This window comes from Miscanthus floridulus, chromosome 18 (genome assembly GCF_019320115.1).
Source record: "Miscanthus floridulus cultivar M001 chromosome 18, ASM1932011v1, whole genome shotgun sequence".
Lineage (NCBI taxonomy): Eukaryota > Viridiplantae > Streptophyta > Magnoliopsida > Poales > Poaceae > Miscanthus > Miscanthus floridulus.
Genome location: NC_089597.1, coordinates 135,818,469 through 135,833,043, shown reverse-complemented (window position 1 = coordinate 135,833,043; position 14,575 = coordinate 135,818,469). Strand labels below are relative to the sequence as shown.

Genomic DNA, 14,575 nt, shown 5'->3' with positions numbered 1-14,575 from the left:
ACGGGGGCCTTCATCGTGGCATAGTTGTACTCGGCCAGCGACTTGCTCAGCAGCTCCGGACACAGAGGGCGGTGCACCATGTACGGCGGGGTGCAGCACGTCCATGGCGACGTAAGGGTAGTCGTCGATGATGTCGCGGATCTTGGCGAGCTTGTCCTCGAGGATGGCTGCCGACACCTCGCGAATCTCATCAGACCGCGTCGCTGTGGCCTACGACTACGCGTCAGAGTCCGAGGGTACGTGATGGGTAAAAGTCAATTAGGAGTAATAAATAAGACAATTAGGCAGCTTGGCGCATATACAGTCAGTAAAAGATGCAAACCAGCGGATTGGAATCATCCAACACGTGCTTCTCGTGCAACACAATCTGCAGGAGAGAACTCCAGCAGGAAAACTATGCACATCCTGGAAACAAATACCTCACAAGTGTCGAAAATAGATAAGTATTAACACAATATTCTGCGTCTTAAGGTTTTGAGAGCACACACAGCAACGACTTGAAGACAAATCTTCCCGTTATTACAGGATTTTTGAAGGCACGCAGATGCATATGTCTACGTACTTTATTACTCGACTAAAAACAGAGTTGTTACGAATTATATATATATGCTGTAGCCCCACACCAAGACATAACACACCTGAGTTAACTAAAATGAAGACTCACAAGCCGAGGCGAAATTCTCCTTGAAACAGATTATTAGCATGCTGTGGATGGTCACCTCACTGGCGTTGATTATATATATAAACCGATGGATTATTGATTCGACAAGTGTATTGGCTCCTCCCCATTTGTTTCAGACACTGAGGCTGCAGAGACCACCTCCTCGGATAGTGAGGTTGCCGAGGCCTCCTTGTCGTCTGTGACCTCATCCTCTGCCTGAAAATAATATTTATTATTATGTTGCTGATAAGAGACGAGCAGAAACCAATGGCCTTTAATTAATATATATAAATGAGAACCTCCAGGCCGAGTGCAGTTTTCAGTTCCTCCAGCATTGCAGCCAGCCGTGGATATTCAACCGTAAGTATCTTGAGTGCCCGTTCCATATCCTCAATTTCACCTGTCTGTTGCCACAAGGGTGCAAAGCATTCCCGTTAAATACAACTGCATGGGTGGGTTACTCAAGGCTTTGTATATATGAGAGACTAAGTTTGTGCAAACAAAAAATAATGAGTAACCAGCATAAAGTATGAATGAAGCAGCACAATGTGGGAGATGGTGCAAGATAATGATCATAGCAATTGAAAACACATTACCAATCTTTTGAGGTCACGATTAGGTATATTTTCATTCACCCGAAGTAGTTCATGTTCCACATGGTCTTTGACGGCATTGAAGTTCTCATGAAATCGTTCCTCCTGTAAGCAAGGTGGCCAACAACCAAAAGGGTCAGCAAAAAAAAAAGAGAGTGAAATTCACCAGAGCTCCTTGAAGTTACCTGTAAGTGCTATATAGGTTCCCAAAGTTTCAAAATACATTGTTGGGCCCCAAAGTTAGTTCAGGTCTCATCCAGTAAACGAGTATTTACCCGACCCGGCAGCTGACGTGGCATGCTAATTCAACGTTTACATGGATCTGAGTGTCCTTTTTCATACGGCCTTGGATGGAGCTAATTCTAATATGGCAATCGTAGCCCTCCATGAGATTTTATTTGAGATGGTTAAGATGCTTTTAATATAAATTTTTTAGCAACATGTTAATCGCATACCAAACATGTAAATCATATTTTTTGTTTTAATATAAAGTTTTTAGGAACATGTTAATTGCGTACCAAACATGTAAATCATATTTTCGTATGGAGTCCCATAAAAATATTTTGCATACAAAAATTCTAGGTCTCGATGAGATCTACAAAATCATAAAAAATCTCAATACTTGGAAGATGTAGATAAAATCGAGTGCAACAACTTTCATATAAATTATCTGACTGCATACAAAAAACATATGATTTTTAAGGCGACAAGCTAGGGTACACACGATTAATATGTTGCTGAAACTTTATACTAAATGTTTAACCATCTTAATGACCTCAATTGACTAAATTCAAACTATAAATATGTAGACCTCGTCTAGAGCTGTAACTTTCATATACAAAGTGTCTTTATTTGACACCATACAAGAAAGTTATGATTTTTCTTTGGCGACAAGTTTTGTACGCGATTAATATGCTGCTAAAACTTTACAATATTTTTTGAGCATCTTAATGATCTCAAATTAAAAAACTCAAAACTAGACAGTTATCAATCTCATCAAGGGCTATAGTTTTCATAAATAATCATCTTCATCCGATGTCGTATAAAAAATACGTTTTTTCGAAAACCATATAATCCATGTAAGTGCTGAGTCAGTATGGCACATCAGCCAGCGGGTCGGGTAAGCACCCGTGTGGACTTGGATGAGACCCGAACTTACTTTAGGGACCTAAAGATACATTTTATGATTTTAGGGACCTATATGACACGTGCAGACAACTTTAAGGAGCAGCCAAGTCAGAAAGGTGTGTAGATACTAGATGGTATGATTATTTCCATTCATAATGCATGGACTCAGAATCAATGGCCCTGTGGATCAAGTGGAGAGTACCTTATGTTTTGCAGCATCGCTGAGAGTCGTATTGGTTTTCTGCTCAACAATCTCGATTACCTTAGTGTTCAGCGTGTTATAAAGGTGTTTCTGATGAATGACTCTGTCGACGAGTCCTGTCCTCTGTTTTTAATAATTTCAGCCGGTTCAAGGCATAGATTTAGGGTTGAGACCAAGGCTACAAAATCTGATGATTGATAAAGTACTGTAGTGCCAAGCGGTCCACGTACCCTCCGCTTTTGTCGTTCCAACATCTGCGAATCAGAGTTCACCATTTTATCTTCACGGAATCTTATGATCTCAATGGTTGGAGGGCTGTTGGGTTGCTGGATATGGATGGCGTGCCTCAACTCAGCCTCCACCGACTCCACTTCAGTTGGGAAGCAAAGGGCACAGTCGATGTAAGCCTTGATTCCCTGTCCCTGGAGAGACCGGTGGTTTCCTACTCCAAAGTGGAGACCGATGTTGTTGTCCATTACATCATCCACATCGATGTACAAGGCCATGACTCGAGGCCTTGGCACAGCTGCCTGTACAAATTTTGTCAAATCGATGATGTACAAGCTATCTTATTTAGCGGTAACAGGGCAATGAAGGTTCTCCAATGCATTCAGTATCCTCATTCTCTGTTACCTCATCCTCCACTTTTCTGTCGGATAGTGAGGTTGTCGTGGCCTCCTTGTCGTCTGTGACCTCATCCTCATCCTCTGCCTGGAAACAATATTTATTATTATATGGTGCTGAGAAGAGACGAGCAGAAACCAATGGCATATATATATATATATATATATATATATATATATATATATATATATATATATATATATATATATATGAGAACCTCCAGGCCGAGTGCAGTTATCAGTTCCTCCAGCATTGCAGCCAGCCGTGGATATTCAACCGTAAGTATCTGGAGCGCCCGTTCCGTATCCTCAATTTCTTCCGTCTGTTGCCAGAAGCATGCAAACCATTTCCGTTAAATACAACTGGATGGGTGGGCTACTCAAGGCATTGTATTATGAGAGACTAAGTTTGTGCAAACGAAAAATAATGAGTAACCAGCGTAAAGTATGAATGAAGCAGCACAATGTGGGAGATGATGCGAGATAATAATCATAGCAATGGGAAACACATTACCAATCTTTTGAGGTCAGGATTAGGTATATTTTCGTACACCCGAAATAGTTCATGTACCACACGGTCTTTGATGGCATTGAAGTGCTCAAGAAATCGTTGCTCCTGCAAGCAAGGTGGCCAACAACCATAAGGGTCAACAAAAAAAGAGTGAAATTCACCAAAGCTCCTTGAAGTTACCTGTAAGTGCCCTATAGGTTCCCAAAGTCTCAAAATACATTTTTGGGCCCTGAAGTTAGTTCAGGTCTCAACCAGTAAACGAGTATTTACACGACCCGATAGCTGACATGGCATGCTGATTCAACGTTTACATGGATCTGAGTATCCTTTTTCATACGACCTTGGATGGAGCTAATTCTAATATGGCAGTTGTAGCCCTTCATGAGATCTGTAACTTTCTAGTTTTGGGTTTTTATTTGAGATGGTTAAGATGCTTTTAATGTAAACTTCTCAGCAACATGTTAATCGTGTACCAAACATGTAAATCATATTTTTCGTATGGTGTCCGATAAAAATACTTTGCATACAAAAATTCTATGTCTCGATGAGATCTACAAATTTATAAAAAATCTCAATACTTGAAGATGTAGATGTAATCGAGTGCAACAACTTTCATATAAATTATCTGACTGCGTTCAAACTATAAATATGTAGACCTCGTCTAGAGCTGTAACTTTCATATACAAAGTGTCTTTATTTGACACCATACAAGAAAGTTATGATTTTTCTTTGGCAACAAGTTTTGTTCGCGATTAATATGCTGCTAAAACTTTACAATATTTTTTGAGCATCATAATGATCTCAAATTAAAAAACTCAAAACTAGACAGTTATCAATCTCATCAAGGGCTACAATTTTAATACAATAATCATCTTCATCCGAGGTCGTATAAAAAAATACATTTTTTCGAAAACCGTAGAGATCCATGTAAATGTTGAGTCAGTATGGCACATCAGCTAGCGGGTCGGGTAAGCACCCGTGTGGACTTGGATGAGCCATGAACTTACTTTAGGGACCTAAAGATACATTTTATGATTTTGGGGACCTATATGACACGTGCAGACAACTTTAAGGAGCAGCAAGTCAGAAAGGTGTGTAGATACTAGATTTTATGATTATTTCCATTCATAATGCATGGACTCAGAATCAATGACCCTGTGGATCAAGTGGAGAGTACCTTATGTTTTGCAGCATCCCTGAGAGTTGTATTGGTTTTCTGCTCAACAATCTCGACTACCTTATTTTTCAGTGTGTTTTGAAGGTCCATCTGATGATTAACCCGGTTGACGAGTCCTCTCCTCTGTTTTTAATAATTTCAGCCGGTTCAAGGCATAGATTTAGGGTTGAGACCAAGGCTACAAAATCTGATGATTGATAAAGTACTGTAGTGCCCAGCGGTGCACGTACCCTCCGCTTTTGTCGTTCCAACATCTGTGAATCAGAGTTCACCATTTTATCTTCACGGAATCTTATGATCTCAATGGTTGGAGGGCTGTTGGGTTGCTGGATATGGATGGCGTGCCTCAACTCAGCCTCCACCGACTCCACTTCAGTTGGGAAGCAAAGGGCACAGTCGATGTAAGCCTTGATTCCCTGTCCCTGGAGAGACGGGTGGTTTCCTAATCCAAAGTGGAGACCGATGTTGTTGTCCATTACATCATCCACATCGATGTACAAGGCCATGACTCGAGGCCTTAGCACAGCTCCCTGTACAAATTTTGTCAAATCGATGATGTACAAGCTATCTTATTTAGCGGTAACTGGACAATGAAGGTTCTCCAATGCATTCAGTATCCTCATTCTCTGTTACCTCATCCTCCACTTTTCTGTCGGATAGTGAGGTTGCCGTGGCCTCCTTGTCGTCTGTGACCTCATCCTCATCCTCTGCCTGGAAATAATATTTATTATTATGTTGCTGATAAGAGACGAGCAGAAACCAATGGCCTTTAATTAATATATATAAATGAGAACCTCCAGGCCGAGTGCAGTTTTCAGTTCCTCCAGCATTGCAGCCAGCCGTGGATATTCAACCGTAAGTATCTGGAGCGCCCGTTCCATATCCTCAATTTCATCTGTCTGTTGCCACAAGGGTGCAAAGCATTTCCGTTAAATACAACTGCATGGGTGGGTTACTCAAGGCTTTGTATATATGAGAAACTAAGTTTAATTTGTGCAAACGAAAAATATTGAGTAACCAGCATAAAGTATGAATGAAGCAGCACAATGTGGGAGATGGTGCAAGATAATGATCATAGCAATTGAAAACACATTACCAATCTTTTGAGGTCACGATTAGGTATATTTTCTTTCACCCGAAGTAGTTCATGTTCCACACGGTCTTTGACGGCATTGAAGTTCTCATATAATCGTTGCTTCTGTAAGCAAGGTGGCCAACAACCAAAAGGGTCAACAAAAAAAATGTGAAATTCACCAGAGCTCCTTGAAGTTACCTGTAAGTGCCATATAGGTTCCCAAAGTCTCAAAATACATTTTTGGGCCCTGAAGTTAGTTCAGGTCTCATCCAGTAAACGAGTATTTACCCGACCCGGTAGCTGACGTGGCATGCTAATTCAATGTTTACATGGATCTGAGTATCCTTTTTCATACGGCCTTGGATGGAGCTAATTCTAATATGGCAATCGTAGCCCTCCATGAGATTTTATTTGAGATGGTTAAGATGCTTTTAATATAAATTTTTTAGCAACATGTTAATCGCATACCAAACATGTAAATCATATTTTTTGTTTTAATATAAAGTTTTTAGGAACATGTTAATTGCGTACCAAACATGTAAATCATATTTTCGTATGGAGTCCCATAAAAATATTTTGCATACAAAAATTCTAGGTCTCGATGAGATCTACAAAATCATAAAAAATCTCAATACTTGGAAGATGTAGATAAAATCGAGTGCAACAACTTTCATATAAATTATCTGACTGCATACAAAAAAGATATGATTTTTAAGGCGACAAGCTAGGGTACACACGATTAATATGTTGCTGAAACTTTATACTAAATGTTTAACCATCTTAATGACCTCAATTGACTAAATTCAAACTATAAATATGTAGACCTCGTCTAAAGCTGTAACTTTCATATACAAAGTGTCTTTATTTGACACCATACAAGAAAGTTATAATTTTTCTTTGGCGACAAGTTTTGTACGCGATTAATATGCTGCTAAAACTTTACAATATTTTTTGAGTATCTTAATGATCTCAAATTAAAAAACTCAAAAATAGACAGTTATCAATCTCATCAAGGGCTACAGTTTTCATAAAATAATCATCTTCATCCGAGGTTGTATAAAAAAATACGTTTTTTCGAAAACCGTAGAGATCCATGTAAGTGCTAAGTCAGTATGGCACATCAGCTAGCGGGTCGGGTAAGCACCCGTGTGGACTTAGATGAGACCCGAACTTACTTTAGGGACCTAAAGATACATTTTATGATTTTGGGGACCTATATGACACCGTGCAGACAACTTTAAGGAGCAGCCAAGTCAGAAAGGTGTATAGATACTAGATGGTATGATTATTTCCATTCACAATGCATGGACTCAGAATCAATGACGCTGTGGATCAAGTGGAGAGTACCTTATGTTTTGCAGCATCCCTTAGAGTTGTATTGGTTTTCTGCTCAACAATCTCGACTACCTTATTGCGCAGTGTGTTATGAAGGTGCATCTGATGAACAACCCGGTATTCGAGTCCTGTCCTCTGTTGTTTATAAGTTCAACCAGTACAAGGCATAGATTTAGGATTGAGGCCAAGGCTACAAAATCGGATGATTGATAAAGTACTATATTGCAGAGTAATGATAAAAACCAAATAAAGTTATACAGTAATGATAAAAACCAAATAATGTTGATCATTTCGGACGGCATAAGTAGGTGTATACAGTAATGATAAAAACCAAATAATGTTATAAGTAGACAGTGTAACTGGTACGGACCCTCTTTTTTTGTCGCTCCACCACTGAATCTGAGGAGGTCACCATTTCGTCTTCAAGTGCTCTAGTGATTTGAAGGGTTGGACGGTTGGGGTGGATGCTGACTGCGTGCCTCAACTCAGCCTCCACTTGCTCCACCTCCCTAGGGAGGCAATAGGCACAGTCCAATACAGCTTCCACTGCCTGGAGCGCAGAGATGTTTCCCAATCCAAATTTGAGACCGAGGTCATAGCTAGTGTTAAATATTGTACACACAGGGATGAGCAACCATATGTCTTCAAGCCTTGGCACAGCTCCCCGTACAAATTCTAGTTGGCATGGTCCGGCCACTCTGAAGTACCTCAAATTCTGGAATCTTCCAACACCAACAATACTAATTCTTGACGACAAACCAGAGACGTGTAGACGGAGAAAACAGAGGTTCTGAAACTTGCCAAGGATTTCCACATCCTGCTGATACAGTATAGACAAATTCAGACTCAACATGCAGAGCTTGGGAAGAGCTTGAGGGTTAATCCACTTGGGCAGCTTTGAGAATACCAACGGGGATAACTGCAGTACACGGAGATTATTGCAATGTAGGACAAAACTCGGTTGCATGATAGCATCCTTGCAGGCAAAAGGTTTCGACGTCTCGACTGATATAACTTCTATCTTTTCCAGATTACTCAGGGCCTCTAGAAATCCCCGCACCTCTCCTTCGTCCTGCAGAGTTATTCCTATGCAGAGCGTCCTGAGGTTTCTTAGCTTGCCCAACTCCTTGATTAAGCACCTGTCTCCATCAGCACCCTGAATCCACAGCTCTGCTAAGGACGTCAGCTCGCCGATCCAATCCGGCACTCTCGTCTTGTCATCAGCACGTAGGCACATTAATTTTGTAAGCTGCTTCATACTCATCGGTAGTTCTTCTACCCCAGTTCCAGTAAACACCAGTGTCTGCAGAAACATAAGATGCCCTATTTTTTTAGAGAGCTCACGGATAGGTGTATCCACTAGCGAAAGGTACCTCAGATGAAGTAACTTCCCCAGATACTCTGTATCAAGATGACCTTCCAGAGGACGACAACCCAATAGAGACAACACACGCAGCAATTTAAATCTCGAAACAGGGGGGATGTTGTCTGTAACGCACCACATGGCATTAAATGATCTCAGTTTTGGCACGTCTCTATCATTAACTTCAATATGTTCTGCCCGGTGCAAGGCTAGTCGACGGACATCACTTACTTGTGACCATTGCTTACTATCCTGCACAGCAAAAAAGTTTTCATCCCTGGACAGATTACGAATCATATGAAGTACCATGTCATGGACACGACAACCATTTAAAAAACCATAGTGCTCCACTGGTCGGATCATGCCTCTATTTATGAGCTCAAGGAAGTAGCTTTCTCCTACCTTAAAAGGCTCTTTTCCTTCTTCTGTCTGGACTAGACCTTCAGCTATCCACCTGTAAATTAAGTCACCATTGTTGATCCTAGAAGCTTCTGGATACGCAGTTAGATACAACATGCATGTCCTTAGATGACAGGGTAGATCGTAGTAGCTGAAAGATAATATCTTCTTCATATTGTTAACTTGTCGGTCATCTCCATGGCCAAAACCAACTGAGTCATACACATTGGACCACTCCTCTATTTGTTTCCCAGCCAACAAACTGCCTATTGTAATAATAGCTAGTGGTACACCATCACATCTATGCAGTATTTTTTGAGATACCACAGCCAATTCATCATTGTTCCCTGGCCATTTTTCTTCTGCGCCAAATGTTCTTGCATATAATAGTTTTCTTGACTGGCTTTCTGGAAGCTTTTCCATTCTATAAACTTTGCCAATTTCTTCAGAGACTTTAGAATTGCGAGTGGTTGCAATTATTCTACTTCTAGGATTACTGTCCACGAAAGCATTTTTAATGACTTCCCATGTTTTTTCATCCCATATATCATCGATAACGATGCAGTACCTGTACATGAAAGGGCAAGAGCCATGAATCAATAAAAGCAAAATAACTGAATGGTGTTCCCATAATTTATCCCAAGGGTTGAGCGAACCTCTTACATTCTACCATGTATCCTAATAGCTACCAGTATATGACAATTTGCATAAGGCACCCGTCGTGTTGCTGCATGTTATACTAAAAATATATACAAGTATGTAAAAAACCATTGCTTGATTGGCAAAGCATTATGTTTTAAATGAATGCTTTGATCCTGAGATGCTACCAAAATCAAGAATAACATGTCTTAAAAAAGAAGTCACGACTTTTTCTAGGATGGCCTAGATATTAACACATTAAACGGAAAAAAAGAAAAATTTACTCCGTTTGATTTTCAGAACATGTTACGGCAATTTGCATTGGTTCATAGGTGTCATACCAAATCTCTATACCTAAAAAGACCATAACATCATCCTCTACCATGCTCATGCGTCCAATATGGAGTCCCGATCCACGTCATTGTCTCCCCAGAGCTCATGCATCCCTGTCCGTGTGCTTATATCATCCGGTGGTGCAGTTCAACCCCTACTCGGACAAACCAGCATCAATCCGTCTACGTTATACCTCCTCTGCATAGAAGGCCAACGCCACGAGATGGAACTCCAACTCTATGCATGAATTCCTGGAGAAGAACTAAAAGCAGACCTCTGGCAAAAAGACCTTGAACCTTGCCATCCGTGCACTTGTAGAGGTATAATAAATTCACTTTTTATTTTCTTCCAGTTTAATTTAGCTACAAACCTAATGAAGTCTTGGTAATCATGATTTTTTTTGTTGCAACGCATGGGCATGATTCTAGTATAACTTATAAAACAACGCATGGGCATCTTTATTAATCCCAAATACAACTTTTATAATCTCAACAAAAAAATATCTCTATCGTTGATAGCCGAGATCAAATGATGAATCCAAATATTTAATATCGAACACAACTAATTGGTTGACCAAATTAAGGGATACATAAATCGAACATTTCATATCAAATATTACCATGGAGTACTTATCTATCCAGGAGTCCATATACAATAGCACTCAACCTATTCTTATGATGCAATCTAATACTACTTGGATGTGTCAACCATAGAGTCCAGCTCTGCTATTACATTTCTTTTTTTATCTAATTGATGTATACATGATTTATTAGATGCGGTAAATCTTTTTATTTTTTGCAACATTAGATATGACATAATTGAATGTTCAACTTTATATTATCTATTGATACCTACGTTTATAGCATAACGTGATATATTGATGCAAACGTGAAACTTTGTGTATGTGCTAACTTTGCCTACATGTCCAATGTACATTTTTTGAGAAATATGTCCAACGTACATGAAACCTGTTATAAAAACATATGTGAAAAGTCACGGCCACATGAGCTTGGTGGTCCGTTTGGTCGCTCCCTGCCGACCTCGCGCTCTCTTCCATCTGCATCCTATCGCTCGCCATACAATTGGTCGCACCCTATTGCTTCTTATATCCAGGATTTGACAAAAAAAAAATTCATTTACTAGGTTAATTAATTAATTAGTTAATTAAAAAACCTAAAAAATCAGGCTCATATTTGTTTGGGGTATTACCTCTTAGTAAGCAAATGGAGTACCATGCAATATTGTTAAAACTTATCGTGGTTGCAAGCGGAGGATGGTTGAGAACCTTAGTCACACTGTGCTAGATGAAGAGGAGGATGACAAACTTATGTTGGAATCCCCTCCACTCCATTATGTCGTGTGTGGAAAAACAAGGAAATTTTGAAGGGATAGCCTCATGTGCCTTCTTCAGTCTTGTAATTATAGACAAATAGTTGTAGAGGAGGCGGGTACGTACCGCACAGATCACTCTACTGTGCATAATGCAGTTGGTTATTGGATAAATTTTTACTCTTGATCAGAACAGAAATTATTCATCAAACAGTGTTTGACTGACAAACGAAGGGAGTGGTCTAATAGCAAATTTGTTAGCTTGACGGTAAATTCATTGCTTTGGACTTACTTTGAAACATCACAAGTTTCTTGTAAAAACTGACATTGGTTACTACAACAAATTTGATTTTCAGAGGTGGGCCACCTGATGCGACTACCACTTAAGATAGAGTTTGAAAGGCAATTGGCTTAGGTGGCCTTCTTTAGAAAATCGATTTTTAAGAAACTATTAAGTAGAACAAAAATAGAGCAGGTTATTAAACTCACGATATATACAGTAGAGACAGGCCTATGAAAATTCAGTTTCTACCCCTTCTGAAAATTGATACATACAGTATAGCCGGAGGCCCTTAGTGGACCACCATAAAAATAAAATGGGCCTACACAAACCGTTTTTATAACAGTTAATAATTATCCAAAAGATCGTCTATCCCCTATATCATCGAAAGGCATTGAAGTAGCTAGGCACATGATAGATGCGAAAGCTGATAATCAGTAAAATAACCTGCAACATGTACAGAGACCCGAATGATGCATGCCTCTTTAAGTAGTCTTAAAGTATCAGACTAAAAGCACTGATCAATCATATTGTATAAAATTTTGTTAATAGCATTGGGTAGGTAATGTGTACCTTTTTCCTTCCATGAATTTACGAAGTTTAATGATGAGCTGCCATTCATCCAGTGGCATCAGATCAGGAACGGTGTTCCTTCCATTATACTGATCAGAGAAGGGTTTCTCGTCCTCACCATCAATGAGATCAATTAGAATGTCCCTCAGGACTTTCTTTGGGTCAGGATTACGGCCCACTGGAACAAAAGCACCACAATCAAATTGATGATAAACCTTGTCATATACTGCCTTGGCAAGAGTGGTCTTGCCCAATCCTCCAAACCCAACAATAGAGATAATTTTCATCTCATTGCTGGACCTGTCACCCTCACGTATGGACAGCATCTCAATGAGTTTATCCCTTGGCTCATCGATGCCAACGAGTTGAGATGCTTTTGTGTAATAAGCTGAAAGGCGTGGATCAACAGTTGTTGCAGGTGCAGGATTGGCCACAATATCATCAATTTTGTACCTGGCACGCCTGTCGGCGACCTCCTGAAGCTGCTTCTCGATGCCATCAATGGCACCAGTGATGTCGCGACGAACCTTGAACTTGCCAAACAGGCCACCCATCTTCTTCACTGCACGTTTGAGCCTGCTGCGGTTTACAGGCTCCCCACCCTCGACACGCACGAGGAAGGTGTCGAGGACATCCTCCATGTCATAAGATGCATCCCTAACTTGGCGAGCCCATACCTTGACCTGCTCATCGAGCTGATCCCACGGCACTGCCGACACCTTGTGGAGGGCGACCAGGATGCTCTCCAGCTCCCGAGTGACGAACTCCACCTTCCTCTTCACGTTCTTCTGCAGCTCGTATTCAGATTGGAGCAGCTGGAGCAACTTGGGGGCGAGCTTGCCCATCGCCCCCATGACCACAGCCATGGTGAGGATCTCTCAAGTTGAATCACTCAAGGGTTCTGCTTGCTTGCTTTGCCCCCATGCGATAGTGGACACGCTTACAACCGCTGGTATGTAGGAGAGAATGACATTATTGTTGGGTGTATTCACGTGGCTGGCAACACGGCAACATCTTTTTATGGTCGCGTACAGCTAGCAGGCGGGTCTATTGAGGTGTACGCCTCCTTCCTCGCAACTGCGACGAACATTATTGATTCGCTGGTAAACCGCTGTCAACACGCGTCCCTAATGGTTTTCGTCTGAGCGAGTATAGCAAAGAGTTGCAGGTAAAAAGCATTGATTATATGGCACCAGGATGGTCAGCCTCAAATGAAAAGGTGTTGACTTTCAAATTATATATGGCCTTGAGATCTACAAAATTCATATAAATATAATCTCTCCTTATGAGCTCATATGAAAAGGTTATAGTTTTTAAATGTGTTAAATAGAAAAGTGCCATCTCACTATTTTTCCTGTGCGAAATACGATACACTACTAAAAAAACTACTTCACTTGATAATGACTTCTAACTTCATAGGTGACAATTTTATCGCACTGTCTCTAGAGATCATTTCGGCGCTCAAAAACCACGCCCACATTAGAAAATGGATTTTAGAGGCAATCATGTTAATGCACCCACCACTAGAAAACCCAAGGCATAAGAACAAACCTGGCCCAATTGCGCACCCATTCTTAATCCTAACTCTCTTTTATCACTCATGAAGATGACTCGTATAGTGACTGCAAACCTACTCCAATGCCTTATGATATTGTACCCTTATTAAGGAAAAACCGAAGAATAAAAGGGGATTCACTATGCTGGGTATCCTAGGGTGTTTGAAGGCTATACTGACTCCAACGGGATATCTAATGCTGATAAAATTTATGCCACAAGTGGAAATGTGTTTACCCTTAGAGGTGGTGCTGTTCTATATAAGTTATGCAATGGAGCCTTGTCCTAGGCATGCCGCTGTCACCGAGCCCGCTCCCGCACATGCCACTACCCGGAGCTTGCACTACTAAAAAAATGATTTTACGAGACACTACCCAAACATTAACTTAGGCGGTCATAAAATCCAACCGCTTCATAAAATGCCAGAGAGGCGGTTGTTTTATTTACCGAGGCACCAAAAAATAACTGCCTTGCAAAATCGATTTACAGAGGCGGTCATTTTATTTACGGAGGCGGTTAGAAAATGCCCGCCTTCAAAAATGGAATTATGGAGGCGATTGGTCTATTTTTGGAGGTGGTCGTCCTAAGGCGTCCGCCTCTATAAGTCCTTTTTCGGAGGCAGGCACACAATAAGGCCCGCCTCCAAAAATACTAGCCCAGCTCTGAGCCCGCAGCAGCCCTCGTTGGTGGGGAAGGGGCCTCTGTCGGCCAGAGGAAGATAGCCGCTGTCGCTGGTGAGGAAGGGGCTGCTGCTAGCGAGCGCGAGATGGAGAGGAGCACCACGGCTGGTCTGGCGGCGC

General features: G+C 40.9%; 1 protein-coding gene across 2 annotated transcripts; it reads right to left on the bottom strand.

Moving 5' to 3' along the window:
* Window positions 1–442: 442 nt before the first annotated feature.
* LOC136520122 (disease resistance protein RGA5-like) lies at window positions 443–13,221 on the bottom strand. Of its 2 annotated transcripts, XM_066513525.1 has the most exons (17): window positions 12,675–12,872; window positions 12,222–12,609; window positions 7,676–9,635; window positions 7,318–7,440; window positions 5,992–6,093; window positions 5,690–5,794; window positions 5,529–5,606; window positions 5,126–5,425; window positions 4,896–5,018; window positions 3,722–3,823; window positions 3,426–3,530; window positions 3,218–3,295; window positions 2,815–3,114; window positions 2,585–2,707; window positions 1,258–1,359; window positions 961–1,065; window positions 443–877 (listed from the first exon to the last, which is right to left on the bottom strand). In XM_066513525.1, exons 1-17 carry the CDS (start codon window positions 12,718–12,720, stop codon window positions 755–757), a joined length of 4,263 nt encoding a protein of 1,420 aa, XP_066369622.1. In that variant the 5' UTR covers window positions 12,721–12,872; the 3' UTR covers window positions 443–754. The 2 variants fall into 2 exon arrangements, with proteins under 2 accessions (XP_066369622.1, XP_066369620.1); XM_066513523.1 differs by having other exon boundaries at window positions 12,222–13,221.
* Window positions 13,222–14,575: the final 1,354 nt, after the last annotated feature.